The sequence below is a fragment of the Salvia hispanica genome, chromosome 1, assembly GCF_029641045.1.
Source record: "Salvia hispanica isolate PSC_SH4W2 chromosome 1, Shi_PSC_v1, whole genome shotgun sequence".
NCBI classification, from domain to species: domain Eukaryota; kingdom Viridiplantae; phylum Streptophyta; class Magnoliopsida; order Lamiales; family Lamiaceae; genus Salvia; species Salvia hispanica.
Window position 1 is genome coordinate 68,913,886 of NC_142692.1, and position 20,381 is coordinate 68,934,266.

General features: G+C 33.8%; 2 protein-coding genes and 1 pseudogene across 2 annotated transcripts; all 3 read left to right on the forward strand.

The window, feature by feature from the left end:
• The first annotated feature begins 3,466 nt into the window (after positions 1 to 3,466).
• On the forward strand, positions 3,467 to 4,388 carry LOC125224272 (zinc finger protein ZAT6 pseudogene; annotated as a pseudogene).
• Positions 4,389 to 7,371: 2,983 nt separating this feature from the next.
• Positions 7,372 to 9,813, forward strand: LOC148934484 (RNA polymerase II C-terminal domain phosphatase-like 4). Its single transcript, XM_089062317.1, has 7 exons — positions 7,372 to 7,436; positions 7,859 to 8,009; positions 8,076 to 8,250; positions 8,470 to 8,759; positions 8,847 to 9,011; positions 9,416 to 9,454; positions 9,556 to 9,813. The coding sequence occupies exons 1-7, from the start codon at positions 7,372 to 7,374 to the stop codon at positions 9,811 to 9,813; spliced, it is 1,143 nt and encodes a 380-aa protein (XP_088918443.1).
• A 5,835-nt stretch (positions 9,814 to 15,648) lies between these two features.
• LOC125218308 (LOB domain-containing protein 38-like) lies at positions 15,649 to 16,491 on the forward strand. The gene is made up of 2 exons (XM_048119948.2): positions 15,649 to 15,859; positions 15,967 to 16,491. The coding sequence occupies exons 1-2, from the start codon at positions 15,676 to 15,678 to the stop codon at positions 16,278 to 16,280; spliced, it is 498 nt and encodes a 165-aa protein (XP_047975905.1). The 5' UTR covers positions 15,649 to 15,675; the 3' UTR covers positions 16,281 to 16,491.
• The last annotated feature ends 3,890 nt before the right edge of the window (positions 16,492 to 20,381 follow it).

Genomic DNA, 20,381 nt, shown 5'->3' on the forward strand with positions numbered 1-20,381 from the left:
ACAATTAGTCCGGATTGAGGGAGTATTTTCATCTCTCCAAATCAACTTTCTCAAACATAACAAAATATGCATGTGTTGTTTATTCAATTGTACTAGTATAATTTAATGAAATTAAAGAGAAAGTGGTACTTGTGGATGATGTTTCTATATAATATTTGGATTCGATGGTATATGAAGGCATGTTGATGGAAATACGAAGGCATGTTTCATGCGTGAAAAGAAGTCAAAAGTGGAGGAATTAGGGGTGTCGAAACGGGTACCCGCGGGTACCCGCATCCGATAAGTCGGGTATCCGCTACTCGTTTCGGACAAAATGGTTGTCCCGACACCCATCCCGCACTGGAGTCGGGTATGACCCGATACCCGAGTCGGGTATCCCGCACCCGACGCTGCGTGTACCCGACCCGAGTCTGTCCTAATTTTTTTAAAATCTATTTGTGGTTGTGATTGTATATTTTAAAATGTATGTGTACTGTACTGTATATTTGTATGGGGGTGTGTTTGTGTTACACCTATATATATTATATATGTGTGTGTGGTAGTAGTATATGTGGGTAGCACGTATATCGGGTCGGGATAGGAATTACCCGTTACCCGCTACCCGTTTCGCCACCCCTAGGAGGAATGTAAAATAACTACAATACTTTTGTCTCTTACATAAATATACTACTCCACTAGTAGAAAAGTAAATCTTATCCATACCAAAACATAAATGGACAAGAAACATGTTTTTTTAAGTAATTCACACATGATATTATAATCGTGAGGACATCCACTACTAAATTACAGAAGTGGTCTACACTGCCGTGAAGTAGAAAGGGCTGGCTCGGGTTGGACCACAAATAGTACAAATCTAACTGCATTTTTGTGGCTAGATTGTTTGTATTTGCATTAAGATTGCCAAGACAAATACTTATTTGGCTAAATTTGAAATTTTTGTGGCTTAGTCGACAGAGTCGTGGATGAATTTCTTTTTTGGATGGTTTAGTTTGGAATGTTAGTATATTTATTTAAAAAAATTAGGTCTTGGTCCAAATTAAACTGGGCCTTTAGCTAAATGCAAGGGTTATTTGGACCATAGATAAATCCATTGATGTTTGGTTTAGCTCTCTTTTATCTAGTTGGGATGTGGTCCATCCATCCCACTATTAGCCCACGAGGGTCGTAAACTACATTAAATTCAGTCTTTGAAGTTGTCGTCGATTTTACGGTGCAGTAGCTCAACACAACCCTTTGGGATCAGAGTTTACTTTCATTCTTTGTTTGTACCCTTTGGGATCAGAGTTTACTTTCATTCTTTGTTTGTATGTCTTCCGACGCTAGCAACGATCGTATTCGCAGTGTCCGATCTCACGAATTTCATCTCCTAGATTCATGAGATAGTGTTCTTTCATGTTAATTTTGTGACAATTGCTCTATTTGATCTTAGTGGACGATGGTTTTGATGAAGATAAATCTACATGACGTAGCTGAACAATCAAATACTATGAGTTAAGTCATCGAAGTTTTAATTAAGTCATTGCTTAGCTAATTATTGTTTGGACTTGGACTTATCTAAAACTATGTCCAAACGGTCTGAACTGTGCGCCGCCATAAATAGTACTCCACGAAGCTTCGCATACTAAGATAACTTCTTTCTTCCTTATCCCAACTTTAATTATAATTCTACACTAGAATAATAAAAATAAATAAAAACGAGTAAACAAATATCACGTATATCATGAAATTGATGTCCAACATAAGTACTACGGAGTAGAGTTTTGATCTATGTAAAACTCATTCTTAATACAAAAATACATAACTAAGCATACAGAGGTCATTTTTAGATCATCGTAAGCTTATTTTTATGTCATTATAATAAGGATGATATAAAATGATCTTAACATTACCTCAAATCCAAATTTTATAATATGACCCAAAACTTCTTTATAGTGACCCACCGTGTTTTTCTTTAATTATTGACCATTAGATTGAAAAAATCTCATGGTCAGGATTTGGTCTGGATTTCGTATTGAGATGCATTTTTGTATTGATCATTTTCCGGAGTATTTTTAAATATTACTATTGAGTTTGAGTGTGTACATGTATTTCGAAGCTTCCACGACTCACGAGGTCACATAAATACACCCATCATAATCCAATTTTGAAAATTGATTTAAGTGTTCCAACCTAGCTGCCTTAGTTACAAGTCAAGTCGAACTTCTAGTCTTCTAGAAGTCTCTGTTGAGTATTCTTACAAAGAAAAGATATAATGATAGAAGAAAAAATCATAGAGATGATTAATTAAGTTGGGATTGTGCCGGGTTTGGGTTTTAATCGAATCTTGAACTTACCATTTGCTGGCTTAGAGCATTTTGTGGTTCATATATAATAAAATAATTGGGCATATATCTTGCAATTTGGTGTGTAAACATTACATTTGAAATGTTATTTATTTTTTCCCCTCTTGTTCCCATACTCTACCCACAAGTGATCATACAATTTGTTATCTAGTATTAGGGCTAACAGAGTGTAGATTAGTCCAAAATGTTGCTAGACTATAATAAAATGAAACGACATGTACAAATTCTCCGTTTTGACCATCCCTTGGCAACAAGTTGGTAACTATCAACCTATGACCAGTCCAAAATTAATATTTTAAACACAAGTGAAATACACCTACAATTGAAGAGTTTTGGGAGGTTCTAAGAATCATGTAAAAAGTCATAAGTCAATTTCAATCTCAATTATATGTGTAAGTTCATGAACAATATCTATGTCATTAGCCGCCACCCACAAATGCCCACTTAACAAAAAATATCCACTTGCTATTGGCTGGCTGCTCTTCTGCTACAACTACACACCCCACATCCCTTTTCTTCCTAAACACGAAATAAAGTTATTTTTGTATATTATTTGGGATGTAATTAAGATGACAACCCTCTTTATTATAATACCGTACCACTATTTTAGGCCATTGGATCTGAAAATCGTGTGCTTGTCATGCTGCCACGTGTAAAAACACGGAGGGGTAAAATAAGAAATTTCTAATTTTACGTTACCAGATTGCAGTGCTGTTCATTGAATATTGCAGTCTTACCACAACAATATTGCAGTTTACCACGACTGCAATATCTAATACAATAGACTGCAAACTCGTGTTTTTTCACGAAACTTAATCCCAGACATCCATAAATGAGATCTAACGGACTATATTGGTGGTATGGTGTTATACTATCTATAGTGGCACCATAGTCCACCCTTTACAAATAATATTGAAATTTCCCACAAATATCTAATTAATATGATTTAAAAAGTTAGTTGGTAGAAAATGATGGTATTATTACATGATGCGGCAACTATGACATGGAAATGTGAATAAGAAGAACGCGTAGAAGGTTTTGACGCGAATGAGTCGGTCACCCACACACACATATACACTCCTATTAGCTTCCACTTGCCCCCCAAGCAATTATATTGTTGCCTTTTCCTTAGTGTGTTGAGTAACCGTTTCACTTTCCTCACACTTGTCACGCAACTTCCCACCCTCAAATATGTATATATAAGCCTAATCTCACTCTTCAATTCCATATCTCAATCTTCTTCAGACATCCTAGCTACTACTCCACTCTTCAAATCGATACGAATCTGTTTAGAGGTCTAGGGTTCAATTCGTCCAAGAAAAAAAAATACTGTTTCAACTAGTCAAAGCCTTTGAAATTAATGGCACTCGAAGCTCTGAGTTCCCCCACAGGAGTTACTGCACTGTCGAAGTCAGCATTTGACTTCGACAGCGCATCAACCCTGCCCTGGAGCAAGGGAAAGCGCTCTAAGCGCCCCCGCACCGAGGAGGAGTACCTGGCTCTCTGCCTCGTCATGCTCGCTCGCGGCGGCCCCACCTCCACCTCAGCGAAAGCGCCCGGTGCGGATCCTTCCAAGCTCGTGCATAAGTGCTCTGTCTGCGACAAGGCTTTCGGGTCCTACCAGGCCTTGGGAGGCCACAAGGCCAGCCACCGCAAGCTCAGCACCGATCACGCCGCCGCCGCGGCCGGCACGGCCGCGGCGGCGAGCGGCGGAGGGAGGATGCATGAGTGCTCCATATGCCACAAGAGCTTTCCCACGGGGCAGGCCTTGGGAGGCCACAAGCGGCGCCACTACGACGGCGGGAGCAGCGGCGTGACGACGACGTCGGACGGGGCGGGGTCCACGGGATCGGTCCGGAACTTCGACTTGAACCTGCCGGCTAAGCCGGAATTTTGGGTCGACGATGAAGTTGAAAGTCCACACCCTTTGAAGAAGTCGCGCCTTGGAAATTTTCTCAATATTTAGTTTTAGGATTTTATTTTGGAATTTTTAAATTGGTGTACATATGAAGAATGATTAATTCATTGATTTATTTATTTACTGAATTTTGTGAGAATACGAAATACTCCCTCTATTCCTTACTCGGACGGCACAAGATTTTATGTAATTTTATTTTATATGCTAAGTGAAGAGAGAATAAAAAAAATAGTAGTAATATTTTTATTTAGAGTAACAAATCATTTTAGTTAAAAATAAATTAAAAAAAAATTAACTCTCCTTTATCACTATTCAATTTCAACTACTTTTTCTCATCATCTCTTACTTTACCAGTTACGCATTAAAACATGTGTGAATCCTATATTAGAGCATCCGCAATGGTCGGCTAGCGACCGGCTAGCCGATTCGTCGCGCTGGCCGATCGGCTAGCCAAACCATTGGAGTCGGCCAGCGCGAAATCGGCGAGCCGATCGGCGTGGGCTGGCCGATCGCTCGGCGCTGGCCGATGCGCTAGCCAAGGCGCTGGCCGCCATTGTGGCGGCCCGATCGGCCAGCGCCGAATTTTGTTTTTTTTTAATTCTTTTTTTTAATTTTTTTTAATTCTTTTTTTAAAAAAAAAAATTAATTCTTTTTTTTAATTTTTGAAAAACTATATAAACGCGATTTTCTCTATCTCTAAATTTCTGTACAAGAGCAACATCTAGCGATGGACAACAACAACTAGCCCAATACAAAATTAAAACCTAAAACAGATTCAAGGTGGCTCGTGTGTGGAAGCCCGGATTTTTTTTTATTATGTTATTTTTATGATTTTTAGTTAATGTACTTTTTTTTATTTAAATAAAATTAATGAATTTTTCCGTATATGTCTCGTAAATTTAATTCAGTATTTTAATCGTAATTTTAATTTCGTAAATGTAGTATATTTTGAATTATTTTTATTGCGGCTGGCCTAAATCTGATGTGACAGGTAGATTTTTTAGTGTTGCTGACGTGGCAGGAGAGAGAATGGCTGGCCTATGGCTGACCTAAGCACCATTACGGATACTCTTACATATTTCTACTGACTGGATGAAGTATTATTTAATTATGGGATTGTCTATAAATTTAATTTGTCAATCAAGCGCGCATATTTTTTCGTGCAAAGATATCCAGAAATTTAAATACATTATATGTTCCATCCATGCAATTTGAGAACTTGATTAATTCAAATATACTGTATATGATATCATTAATCATCAAATGGAAGCAAAGTTGTTAATTAAACTTTATAATATAATAATCTACAACTAATTTAAATATATTTTATTCATTGATTATATGTTTATATATATCTATAGATCTACTTAAGGGTGAGATTGTCGATTGTTTATAAATGTAATATGTCAATCAAGTGCGCATACTTTTTTGTAGAAAGATATCTGGAAATTTAAAAGTATTAAATGTTCTATGAATGCAATTTGAGAACTTGAATGAATTCAAATATATATGATATCAATAATTATTAAATGGAGGCAAAATTGTTGATTAATTTTTTTTTATAGTAATAATCCACAACTAATTTAAATTAAGCATAAAGAAGATTTTTTTACACTCCAATCAGTCTAAATCACCTTAGACTATTGTCGGAAATCCACAAACTCTAACCAGTCTTCACCGTCTCTATTCACGATCTTGTTGACTCTCAATTCCAAAGGTGAGCAAACATAAAAATAAATACATGTTTGTGTTTATAACATGACCTTTAAATTTCTATCAATTTAGCTATAAAATATGTATGTCTATTTGCTATAAAAAAAATCAATTTGGCTACACCAATCGTATGTCTATTTGTTATAAAAAAAACAAGGTCTGTGTTTAAATTGAATCTTTGGGTTGGAGAGAATAAATCTTTTTATTATTCCCACTTTTCTATATTGCATCGTTGTTCATAATGATTGTACATAAGATAAGACTACCATTTGATGACAATTAACAAATTAGTGTTTCCTTGGTTTTCAGCTGGTCAAGACGTTTTTTTTAAATACATTATTTAAAGATTATGTGAAAAGAAGAAATTATAAATTTAAGAAAATAAGAAAGAGAAAGAGCAAGAGAATAAGTAATAGTATATTTTTTTTAAAAGTAACAAGGGAGTACTTATTTGAGTTTTAAGGGGTTCAAATTTCTATTCTACGGTATAACATGTTTTATTAAATTGTAATTTTAATTATTTTTATTAATTAAAAAAATATTATAATTTTAATTTTATTAGTAAAAATATAATTAATACTATTAATAATTATTTTTTATGATAAAAAATATTACTGCATACTTAAATTTATTAAAAAATAATTATTTTAATTATTTTAACTTTATTAGTTAGATTTAATTTTAATATACTTTAATTTTATTATTTGGATTTTAAAATTATTTTAATTAATTATTTTAATTTTGTAATATCTTATTTTACCGTGTAATATCAAATTTTAATTATATAATATCATATGTCGGTCGTTATCGTATAACGTTTATATTGTGTAGTAACTTACTATCATTAAAAGATGACCAATATTTTTTTGGATGACACGACCGATATTTTTTTGGATAACACGAAATCCGCACGAATCCGACACGAATCTGTTTAGGTTGAACTCGATAAGAACGCGATGATTTGGGTTGGGTTGGGACCCGATAAGATTGGGTTGATATTGGGTTGACCCGATAGCGACCTAATCCGCACGATTTGTCAGCCCTAATTAAAAGATGACCGATATTTTTTTGGATGACACGAAATCCGCATGAATCCGACACGACCGATATTTTTTTGGAAAACACGAAATCCGCACGAATCCGATACGAATCTGTTTGGGTTGAACCCGATAAGAACACGATGATTTGGGTTGGGTTGGGTTGGGACCCGATAAAATTGGGTTGATATTGGGTTGACCTGATAGCGACTCAATCCGCACGATTTGCCAGCCCTAAATATAATCGAGAAAATAAATGAATATTAAATGGATTGATATATAGCATGATTTATAAAATTTTAAATAAAGCCAATAGCTAAGGTGTTTGATGTAATTTATTATTATTTGTATAAATTGACAGATGAGTGAGAACAGTGCAGAGGTTCTTATTGAGGTGGATGCTTCTCATCAATTGGACCTCGAGAGGTGGGGTCTACTTTCTTGTCTTCTGTACATTATACGTTATTTCCCAATAATAATAGTGATTGGAGTAAGGATTTTAATTTGATACGAGAGATAAAATTAAAAAAATTGAAATTGGTATACGAGATATAAAAATTTTGAAAAAATGAAATTGGGTAATTCGCATAATTAACACGAGTTTTAATACACAATTGGTAAAGTAAAAGACACATAAAAAGAAAAAGTTATTGGGGTATTTAATTAGGAGAATGAGACTCACCTCATTAGAGAGAAAATTTTCTTTAGATAGAATTGATCTATTTTTAAGGGATATATCAAAATAGCAAATGTGATTTATTTTTAAGGGACGGATGAAGTACAATTTTTGGGATGCATGGAAAATTTGATTGTCAATACTTAATACCAATTTTGTTGCATTTTGATAGAGTTAAACGTAATATGAAGAAGTTGAAGATATACTCAGACTTAGAGAAAGAGGAAATATGCTCACATCCTGGTTTTGTTAATGAATTATGCATCAAGTGTGGGCTACATGTTCAAGACGATTCTGCCATTCCACTTAAATACATTCACAAGGTTTTTTTCTCTCTAACATTCTTCTTTATATATTTCACAGAATAATAAAATGATTCTCCGATACAGAAATTGAGGATTGCTAAAGATGAAATGGTCCGATTACGTGATAAAAGTTTCAAGGATTTGGTTTGTCACAAGAAAAAACTTTATTTGGTCCTTGATTTAGATCACACGCTGCTACATTCGATAAGGTTAACCGATATTAAAGAGGAAGAAAAGTACTTAATAGATTCTCCGCCAGGTAAAATTTGGAATTTTATCCTATACGATACTATTATTTGTTCCTATTTTGACTAAGTACATCATTTTTGAAATATAAAAAGTGTGAAAAAAATTAATATGAAAGAAATTGGTTAGTAAAAGTGAAATTGGAAAATGAATAAGGAACGTCTTATAATAACACGCATAATGGGGGTTGGGGGAGTCCTATTTCATTGACTCAACGCTTTGTGATAATTAGATACGTTGAAGAGCAGTCTGTTCAAACGGGACAAGATTCAAATGATTACTAAATTAAGGCCATTTGTGCACACTTTCTTGGAAGAAGCTAGTAAACTATTTGAGATGTATATGTATACCTTGGGTTCACGTGACTATGCTTTGGAAATGGCAAAACTACTCGATCCTAAAAAAAAGTACTTCCATTCGAGAATAATTTCACGACATGATTGCATTTCCAAGAATCAAAAGAGTCTAGATATTATTTTGGGCCGAGAAAGCACAGTCCTCATCGTTGATGACACGGAAAGGGTGAGTATGTATTTCAATCTTAATGTCAGAACCATCTTGTTCGTTCAGTTCATGTTGATGGAGTAATTAATAGATTTCATTTTATAGGTATGGAAAAATAATATGGAAAATTTGATATTGATCGAACGATATTATTTTTTTACCTCAACTTTTGGTGATAGACACTGTCTACAAAAAATCGATGAAAGTGAGGTGGCTCTTGTCTCCGTTTTAAAGGTGCTCCAACGAGTTCACACTTTGTTCTTTGACAAGGTATTGTCTCTACACTCTCCATAAATAGTAGTGTTAAATAAAGTTGGATGTTATTGGGTAAATTAGCGGAAAAACAACTAACTCTTACTCAATTGTCATATACCCAAAAAATCAGGCTTTCTACATGTTTTTATTTCTGGTGTATAGTTTGTTTTTGCACAATTTTTCTACTACGGGGCCCAAAGATAAACTTATACAACATAAATGAACATGTAGAAAGCCTGAAGATAAACTTATAAAACAAGAAAATTTGCTAAAGATTATACATAAAAAATGACCACATCATATTTTTTGTTATGGGACAATTTAGAAAATTGTCAAAGTTATAATTCGAAGACGATTTTTTTTTGGCAATGTGCCAAAGTTATTTAGCTCTATTTGTTTATCTTTTTATTCTGTTACAGGTTCACAAGAATAATATAGAGGGTCGAGATGTGAGGAAGGTAAGTCTTTAATTACCTCTACATTATAGTAGTAGTAGTATTTTTCACAAAGTTTTTATTTCACCTTTTGAGATTGACTTTGAGATGATTTATCTTGGCAGATACTAAAAAAAACTCCAAAGAAACTTTTGAAGGATTGCAATGTTTTTATCAGAGTAACTAGGGGTGGCAAAACAGTTATCTTGTTTAGAAGAGTTGCTTCCAAAATAGTTAACTTGTTTATAAGAGCTAAGAAGCAATGCAATAGTGATACCTTTTGTAACCTCAAACGAGCTAATGATAAGAAGCCCAAGGAGGATGTAAATCATGTATCAACCCCATGTGATCATAATTCTGGTGCAACTATGGAAGGATATTAGAAGAGATATTAGAAGAAGATGCTATTGAGACCACTAGAAGTGTTGGATAAAGGGCTATTGTATTTCCATATCTACATCTAATGTGTGATCCTTCATCATCAATGAATAAACTACTATACTATAATTTGTATTATTAATTACCTTTTTCAAAACAAAATCAACTATGTATAACACTAAAACTATTTGAATGGGTGCGAAACTTTACCTTCTCACTCCTAAATCAACTGTCAAAAGAAGATGATCTATGTATAATTACTAGGTAGGCTTGTAGTTAATATTGGATGGTACTAATATTTATATGATTGTAATAATTTTAAACGAGATCTTCTACAAATACAGCTCATTAACTTGGCAATTGGGTTTCATTTTTCCATACCACAAAATAACGTCAATGCACCTATTACCTTTTGTCACTTTGTCATTTCGGTACGTTCCATAGTAATAGAGTCATTTCCTTTTTTAGTAAAAAAGTCAACACATTTCTCCACATATACTTTACTTTCTCTTACTTTATTCTCTCTTCATCTCTCTACCCTTTTCATTTTCCACTTTATTGTCCATTTACTTAACTCACCTAACACGTTTTTCTTAATCTCCGTACCGAAAAGAAACGCTTCCATTATTATGGAACGGAGGGAGACATCCATTACTCCCGGCAGCATTGTCATTGTCTATGTTCCGAGCAACCTGAAACACAAAATTAAACAGAAAACCTATTTGATTTGTCAAAGGCCCACACTCTCCCATCTCTCATGTTTGCTCTCAACTTAGTGCGATTCAAACTAGACAATGATCCCCAACTAGTTCATCTTCCCAAGCAAAAAGCTTCCTCCTCCACCGGAATTCCCAACTCCATGTTCCATTCTCCCACTCTCCCATCTCTACAATGAGCATATCTTTCTGAATAGATAGCAATAACAGCCTCGAGAAGAGGTTCTTGAGGCTCTCTTCTCCCATCCAGAAGTCATGTCAAAATCTCGTTTGAGCCCCATTTCTTGACGTATAGTTTCCCTACTTCTAAAATAATTACTTTACTCTATCTTACTTTATTCTCTTTTCATCGATCTATCTTTTCACTTTTTATTTTATTATTCTTTTGATTAACTCACTTAAAATAATTTTTTTGAAATCACCGAAAAAGAACGCATCTACTACGTAGAGACGGGGAAGTATAATATTTTGAGGGAGTATATACTCTGATTCGATAGAAGACATGCTTCATGCGTGAAAAGAAGTCAGAAGTGGAGGAATGTAAAATGACTACGATAAAAAAAAAAAATAGAATAGGAAATCTCATCCAAGCCAACACATCCATGGAAGAAAAACCCTTGAATTTCTTTCACGCGTTGTTGAATTGGTATTGAGATAATTAGTTTGGGCTGTAAATTTGAACTGTATTTCTTATTGGGCTAAGAAATTTGAGTTTCATATAAATCCATATATATGTATTATGTATTCATTCTAAGTTGTCATTTTTAATTTGGTCATCACTACTTATGTAATTTTTAGTTTCGATTATGTATCTCTTTTGAATTACATATGTTTCAATTATTAATTTGAATTTTTTTAGAAATATCTTAATTTAAATAAGTACGTATATGAAATTAGAGATTAAATAACGAATTAACCACTTCAATTAATTATAAAATGCATGTTTTTGTGGTTTTACAAACTTACAACTACTATCCAAACCTACAACTACTATCCCGTCCCACAATAGGTATCACATTTAAAAAGATAGGTTAAATAAGTTAGTGAATTATGGATCTCACTTATATATTTATTAATTTTATACTTCCTCTGTTTTTTAAAAATAACAATTATTTCCATTTTGGGTCGTTCCTTAAAAATAGAAACTTTAGAATCTTTCTATTTTAGGACATAGACCCCACAATCCACTAACTCTACTTTCACTACTTTTTATCTTCTTCTCTCTTGCTTTACTCATTTTTGTTTTCTTGTCTCTTACTTTACCAATTGTGCATTAAAACCCATGCCGTTTCAAATGTTTCTATTTTTTTTAATACGGAGGGATAAGTTGGTGGAATGTGAAGTCTACTTAGGGCTTGATTGGTAGCTCTTAAAAAGTGTGAAAAAGTCGAAAAAGGTACTGTTCATCATCTTTCTACAATGTTTGGTAGCTCATTCCATTATCGGCCGGCCCGGTAGAAAATGGTCGGGTTTCCAGGGAAGTGAGATAATTTTCTGAGTTTGAGTGAAAACACTATCACGGGAATTTTGTGATATAAAGTTTCCTCCTTTTGTGAGAAATCTTGAAAACAAGATTTCTCCTGAAATTGCCCTCCCAATTCTCCAACTGCAATCACAGTTTCGCCGCACATCCACCCCAAAAACACCCAATGCTACTGCCGATCTGAACATTCCGATTTTTGTGATAAATCTTGTTTTTGAATTCGCCTTCCCATTTCTCTAACTGCAACACAGTTTCGCAGCGCATCCACTCCAAAAACACCCAATGGTACCGTCGATCTGAACATTCTGATATAGGTACGTCGGTGGCTTTGACGCCTAAAATTATCCCCCAATTTCCTAGCCCTAATCGCAAAATTATCCTCCAGATTTGATGTTCAATAATGTGTTTTGTTTGTTGTTGCATTTTTTATTAATTTTATTTGTTTATTTGTGTTGTGAAAGTTTAAGGAATTGGTCTGATTGTTCATCCACTGCGATGCGCTTCGAGCCCTACCTCAAGAGCGCCTGCAAGGGTTTCATCATGGAGCTCCGCCCTACCATCATCGCCGACGACAATCCGAACAAGGACATCAATTTCGCCTTCTACAACCTCCCCCTGGTGAAGAAGCTCAGGGAATTGGCCACCGCCAAGATCGTCAAGCACGTGGCCGTCAGCGGCGTCGTCACATGCACCAGCGAGGTCCGACCCGAGCTCCTCCAGGGCACTTTCAAGTGCTTGGAATGAGGAAGCGTTATTAAGAAGGTCGAGCAACAGTTCAAGTATACCGAGGTTTGTTTCGCACTCTGTCACTGGAATTGAACGGATGTATTTGCCTATATCTTGTTGTTTAATTGAGAATTTTATGAATTGAAACCGTAAATTTAAGTATTTGATCTCTGTTTATATTGTTGCTTTTGTGCCTATGGTTTGTCTTGATTTCTCTAGCAGCTTTAACTCCATTTGCAACACAATGAATCATTTTGTAACTTTGGGAGATTGTGTGAATGATTAGGGGTGCAGATTGTGGCTCTGCAGTGTTGATAATGCATTTTTTTGGATTTGTTCTGCGATATGTCTAAGTAATTTCTCAGATAGTAACTATGGTTGTGTTCATTCTGGACTTATATCTTTCGGTTGTTGAGTCTAAAGTGTGTATTGATAATTTGAGCTGTTATTTGTCAAGTCCCATACCCTTTTTTGTTGTTGTTTGTTCAATGTGTTTGCTTGGAGCCGTGTTCTGTTCGTTTTTGTGGAAAAAATTAATATTGCAGTGATGATATTGTTGTTTTGCCATGAACTTTCATTGTTTTCAAATTATGTAGGATGGTTAACGAAAGTCAGCGAAAGAGGTCGGAGTCAGAGACAATTGTTATTATAATCGAGGTCATCGTCCGGACTCATATGAACGAGATGTTCTCAGATTTGAAAAACAAAAACTGATACTCGACGGGCTGCCCTAGTATGTGAGTTTTTTCTTCGCATGTGTAGACATCGCAGCTGTATTGGATGGAGAAGATGTATTTTGTGGAATTGTGGTGGAATGAGGGTACCAAGAAGGTGTTGCATGGAGAATGAGAGAAGGATGGCGCCAAAGTTAAAGAAAGTAGCCGCCATTTTACTTCCCTGTAGAATCAACATGTAGAGCTGCTACATACTCAAGGATATTATTGACATTTCCCTTATTATCCACATGAGTGTAACTCTTAACCAATTTCTACCAAACATTTGATAGTGTGGTTTCTCAGTTTGGAAAAAATGTACCAAACACTGTTATACCATGGAAAACATTATCCGTAAAAGTAAGAAAAACTCTGTATACGTGAAACCTTGAAAACCCTTTTTTGCTACCAATCACACCCTTAATATTTTATGGTAAAAGTGAAATATGACTTTTATTGTGAGACGGAACAAAATGACAAAATGTCAGGGCTGGGTATTCGGTTTACTGGGTCTCGGTTAACCGAGAACCGAACCGAAAATGACAGTTTTCAATTAACCGAGAACAGAACAAGACAGTTACAGTTCGGGTCTGGTTAGGAGACCCGCATTGACGTCGGTTATCGGTCTAGGTTATCAGTTTAAACCGAACTGATAACCGATGGTGGAATCAATTACTATTAAGTCCATATTTTATTTCTAAAATAAAGACTGATATTTATATGGGCCACGAGGCACATATATACTTAAGCCCAAACGCCAGGATGATTAATACCACTGAAGAACGCCAGGATGATTAATTCCACTGAAGAAGAGACTTATCTTTTATAAGTATAATAACTATGTTTTATATTCTTGTTATGTTGTCAAATTCGATGTGGATAATTTTTTAAGATGTATAAGTGAATTTGTGGGGTATGCAATTTTCTTAAATGTATGTTATAAATGAAGGTGAACTTGAAAGGTGAGACATAACTAAAATTTAAATTTAAATAATACAAATAGATTAGCATGATTGTTTTATATAGTTTATAAATTGTTATTAACTTCATTTTATGAGAAGTTGGCAAACAATTTCAGCCTTGCTTGTTAGTTTCTTTTTCATTTTTAAATTTCCTTTTCTATTTTTTTAGAATAATATTTCATAAAATCCTAGATTCAATAAATATTAGTACAGTTGTCAACTACAAATTTAGCTGAGATTAATAGATTACAGATATTAAATATTTTTAGAAGTTCCTATATAGAGTAGCTAATTAAATAACTATATATAAAAAATAATTTAGCCAAGATTTTTACAACTATGAGTAAAGTTTCTTAAGCTGGTTTATGTTTTATCATTGTCACACCTCATCAGTATCAACAAAGAAAGGAGAGAATAGGCTATTATAAAAGAAAGAAAAATGGAACAAGGTTTTACATTAACCGAGTTCAAATCTCATGGAACAACAATTCAGCATAGTTTAGTAAAAAATTTTGAAGTAATTTCGGTTCCATTGTTTAATGTTTAATCGGTTCCATTTTTGAAGTAACTTCTCAATAATAATCCTTTAAAAAATTTTTTACCAATTTATTTAATATAGCAAAATAAATGTATAATTATTTTTACCTATATAAGTATTATAATGTCAAACACATCCTCAATTTGTTAATGGAATCCATATTTGCTATCTTACTCTAAAAGTGTGTCAGACTTAGCTATTGATGCACTGGCAAGATTAAAAACCGTATCTCCACCCACTTTACCATTAAATCACGAAAAAGTTAAGGTATAACGTGTGCGCTCATAGCACCAGTTTTCAATTAACTTTAAAACTTTATTCCCCGGTTTTAGAAATTACCAATTTATTTAATATAACTATACTTCAAACCATAGTAACTTTACCAAATTATTGCTCAATCTTATAACTTTCAAATTATAGTAGCGTAATTTTACTACCGTTCGCAAATGTCACGTACAACTAATTTTCGGTAAAATCGATGGCAGCGTACCAGTGGCGGAAGCAGGACTTTTCGATTTTTGAAAGTATCACTTAAATGAAAATTTCACATATATGTGTATGTATATGTATATGATTCCAAACACTTCCTTAATAACTAAACTAGCCCTAGTTACTATTTTACCCCCAACCAAACTCTACCCCACAACCCCTATAACTATCCCCCAAGCACACACCTCACACTCCCATTCCCTTTCTCTCTCTCTCTTCCTTTGCCTTTGGAGAGGAAAGATGAGCTGCAGTGGCTGCCGAATCCTCCGCAGAGGCTGCAGTAACCATTGCATCCTAAGGCCGTGTTTGGATTGGATCCCATCCCCGGAGGCGCAAGCCCACGCCACCCTCTTCGTCTCGAAATTCTTCGGCCGGTCGTATCTTTTGACCTTCATCGCTTCCGTCCCCGTCTCCAAACGCTCCGGTACATAACCGTTGTCGCCACTTGTATTTATTTTATTTTTTTACTAATTTTAAATGTGCAGTCGACCGTCCTAACATCTTTTCATTAATTAATTATTATTATTGCAGCGCTCTTTCAGTCCCTCCTCTATGACGCGTGCGGCCGCACGGTCAACCCGGTCAACGGGGTTGTGGGGCTGCTCACCACCGGCAACTGGCATATCTGCCAGGCGGCGGTGGAGGCAGTCCTGGCTGGAGAGGACCTGACGCCGATTGGCTTCGGGAACCCACCTCCTGCATGGCGCTCAGGCGCCGTGCAGGATTGCTCTAGCCGAGTCGGATGGGCGCCGGACCGCGCCGGGACGATGGCGTCGGAGGCGGAGAGTGGGGTTGATCAGGTTGGGGCTGAGGAAATGCCAAAGCTGCTCAACCTTTTTGCTTAAGCATGGGCTTTATCTAAAGAAGAAGAAGAAGACTAAATTGATCCTCTTTCTTTTTTTTTCTTTTTTGTTTTTTTTTTTAAAAAAATTAAGTGAGATGGGACTAAGTGAGGAGAAAATTGGCTTTTCATTTAGATCCCATGTTTAAATCGGAAATTGTATCTCTTTTTGTAGGAGAGTACTATTTTGATGAATAAAGATAAAAATGAAATTATATGTGGGCCCATCGTAGATAATATCAAATTAAATGCGCTTATAAAGTCACGAATTTTGTACCGTTATTTCGCCATTTGCAATAATTACATGCGTATGAAAAGTCGTGGGGAATATATCGTTGTTTCGTCGTCACAGAAGTAAAGACATAAATTCGATCTTCAATTTCAAAGAGAAGGAAACTAAAATTAAAGACATAAATACTACTTACAATGGTTGTAGCTTTGAATGAAATACCAATGTTTTACTCATTGCTCATAGGGAGAAGCTTCTCAATTAGATTAATTAATTATATCTTAAGGTACTTAATTTAGAATTTTGAGAAATGGTTTGACAAAGGGTTGATGGGCTACTCTTACAATCTAAGACGACGACCAAATATAAGTGTAAGATTTGTAATTAATTTAATAGACAACATTGGAATGTGTATGAATCGTAGCTTTGGATATTGTGGGCAATATTCTCTCTTTGTGCTTCACTGTACTACCCCTATATCTTCTTCATTTTTACAATAGTGTGTTATGGGGTGAATTAATTTTCATTAATTAAACGTGGGGATTATAAAATTTTGTTTTGGTTACTTAATATTTATTATGAAATATACTTGTATTACTGTAAATTTGTAATGTGTGATATATTAACACAAAAACGCATTATTATATATAAAAACCATTGAAAAGTATGATTTCTAGCAAATATTTATGACCATACTAATTCTAGTAGTTCAAATTTTTTTTTCAAAAAGACTCTTTTATACCAATACGGTTCCATCAAAATCACAAGTAGGTAATTCTCTAAAAATAAATGATAATGTGGACAATAATAGAATGAATTACCATTGTTTTTTTATTCTTCTTAAATTTAAGTGGAGTATCTCTCACATTATTTAATTGGATGTGAAAGTATAAGTGTTGCATTCCTAAACTTTAATTTAAACCCATGAAGTTTCCTTTCACATAAAACAATTCATGAATATTAGCTAGTACTATATATATTATTCATAATTAAAAATAACATATACTAATACTTACTTATATAATGAAATGGATCTAGGTTTAAGCATTACTAATTAATTACAATGATTTTTAGGGATTATTATTACAGAATTTACAAGCATTCTTCAACGTCTAAACTAATACAACCTCAACTTGTATAGAAATTAAATAACACATCTTCGAGATATGTACTCAAATTTATGATCATGTAATATTAATTATCAATGCTTTGTTAATTATATTACTACCTTATATCATGTACTAATGAAAATTGTGGTACAAATAAAATGTAGTACTATATGTTTCATTGTTTTTAACGAAAATTGCATAGCCTTGCTGAATTAGATGCGATAAGAGTTCAGTTACAACTTTACAGAACATTTTCTGCCTTAATACAATGGAAAACGCGACAAATTTCCAACCTAGAAATATGTGGAGATAATCTTTTCCATCCGCATAATAGATATTGCGACAAAGTTTCAACCTATAAATTATTGAACTTTTTCTCAAAGAGATGCGACTTTATATCAGTATTAACTATTCCAGGTATACAGCAAAGCATACCCACAGAATTACAATAGAAAAATATAATGATATACAAATTAATAATATTTTTTAAAAATATGTAAATTGTGGAGTATATCACTTATATGGGAATTTAACCAAAAATTATAAGTACCTTTTTAATTGAAAAATAGTAAAATGTGAATAAAATTGTAGTGGTAGGAATTGTAATTATGCATAATTACTTGGGTGTAAAAAGAGAAGGGGAAAAGGTGTGCGATCCACATCATCAGGGCCCACAGGAATGAGGTCGTCCACTGGCAGTGGAGTCCACGTCATCAGGTGGGTTAGATTTCTCTTATATATTAATGGGAAAAATTTTAATTTAAAATTATTTAATTTATTATTAATGTGGGGATTGAAAAGGCAAATAAAATCATATAGTGGCAATGGGATCCGCTTTTTTAGGTTGCGTTTCGCCGCATATGCACTTTCTCTCCCCTTTTCTTTCTTTGTCTATTCACTTAAATTGTTCATAGATAAAAAATATACATAATTTTATTTTGAGATAAATTTTCCTACTTATGCATCTTGAGCTTCGTCATGTGGAAAATATAATTTTTTATAATTAAGGGACAATTTAAAAACCTTGATATTTAATGATACTTACAATAGGTGTAATAAAACATTATAGACATTGTAATTTAATTGTATTAGTGCAAATATCTTTCTACAAAACATAGTAATGAAAAGTAAAATATTATGATTGACAAAAAGCAACCTAGTTAGTAGACGTTTTTCTCCATTGAATAGGTTGAGAATTTGAGTCGCCACGGGATAATTAAGAAATTATTATTGATTATTTCTTTATATATAAAAGAGTAAGATACTACAGGGCACGTTAGGGTGCCACCACCCTTTAAAATAACATCATACCACCATTCCTAATCAATTATTTGTACACGTGGACGAATAATAGCTGTCACGTGGCAATAAATAAATAAATAAATAAATAAATAATCTGAAAAAGACGGCCAACAATTTGTTGGTCTTTATCCAACAATTTTTCTTGTCCAGCAATATCCGACACACTATACAACAATCTATAGATTGTTGTGTAGTGTTTGTAATATTGTTGTGTAGCGTTTATAATATTGCTGTATAAGTGGTGTCACAGTGTCACTTTAAGAGGGGTTGCTATTTTAACACAAACCAGATACTATATCATCATACAATAGTCCATATATATGGATTATTTGATTTGGTGGATTAGACAAAATTTAATGACTTAATATTTTGCGAGTTGAGTGGATTATGTAAGATATAGAACTAGTCTTGCCTTAAGTATAATAAAATATTTTTTATTAATTTCAGATAAATTCAAATTCGATGCCAATTTAATCTTAAGAAAGGTAAGATACAATGTTATTCTACCATAGTCCATATATTTGATCATATTTCTGAGTAACCTAACATTGCGTAGATTTTAAAATCATGATTTGCCAAAGTATTGAATTTTCAATATAGATACGACGAATGTATCTATTCCACACATGCTAAACAAATCACATCAAAGCAAACAAGCAACAGTTATTCCTCTAGAGAAAAAGATAATCGAAGATTATATTCTGATTTCTTCTATCACATTTTCTTGTCATCTTTTTGTGTTTTAGATATAGATATTTGATCTTGAATAGTTGTATTATATCGCTTTACTAATTGCAAAACAATGATGAGTTTAGGAAAACAAGGTAAAACAATAGTATAACAAACATATAGTAATACTCCATAATTTATCTTATATCTCATTTTATCATTTTAGAATATTTGATAAGCTCACATTTTACTAATTAAATTCATTCACACTTAATTATAAAATTAATATATAAAAATGTAACCCATATTACACTTTCATCTGTATTTTTCTTATAACTCATGCTAGTCCCACTTGGCGCATTTAACGGCGGACGAAGAGAATAATTTTCAAACATATCAAAGTTAGTGACAACCCTTAAATAAACGACATAAGATAAATTGTCTAATTATCGAGATAGTACTTTTTTAAAAAAAAAAATCAACGTACAATAGCACATATTGTCGAGTGAATAGTAGAAAACTATCTATTCCAAAATTTCGAAAATTGGCCTCTATCCTTAAGTATAGGTGTGGGCTATGATTACTCGACACAATACATTGGTAGAAAAACTAAGTTTACAATATTGACTTGATCTTGAAGTAAATCACATATGTTTGTCTATTCCAAGCTTATCATATATCCATACACATACCTAATCATCAAGTCTAATTAAATTTGTCACCTCACTTGATAGCAAGTCCACTAGTTCAATTTGTGTGCAATATAGTTTTGACTATTGAGAAATCACGAGTGAGT

Excerpts from the sequence above, each read along its gene's own strand:
- LOC148934484 (XM_089062317.1), top strand. The coding sequence starts at position 7,372 with ATGAGTGAGAACAGTGCAGAGGTTCTTATTGAGGTGGATGCTTCTCAT. Across the intron at positions 7,437-7,858 it reads CATCAATTGGACCTCGAGAG|AGTTAAACGTAATATGAAGA; the intron begins GTGGGGTCTACT and ends GCATTTTGATAG. Across the intron at positions 9,012-9,415 it reads ACACTTTGTTCTTTGACAAG|GTTCACAAGAATAATATAGA; the intron begins GTATTGTCTCTA and ends ATTCTGTTACAG.
- LOC125218308 (XM_048119948.2), top strand. The coding sequence starts at position 15,676 with ATGAGCTGCAGTGGCTGCCGAATCCTCCGCAGAGGCTGCAGTAACCAT. Across the intron at positions 15,860-15,966 it reads CCCCGTCTCCAAACGCTCCG|CGCTCTTTCAGTCCCTCCTC; the intron begins GTACATAACCGT and ends TTATTATTGCAG.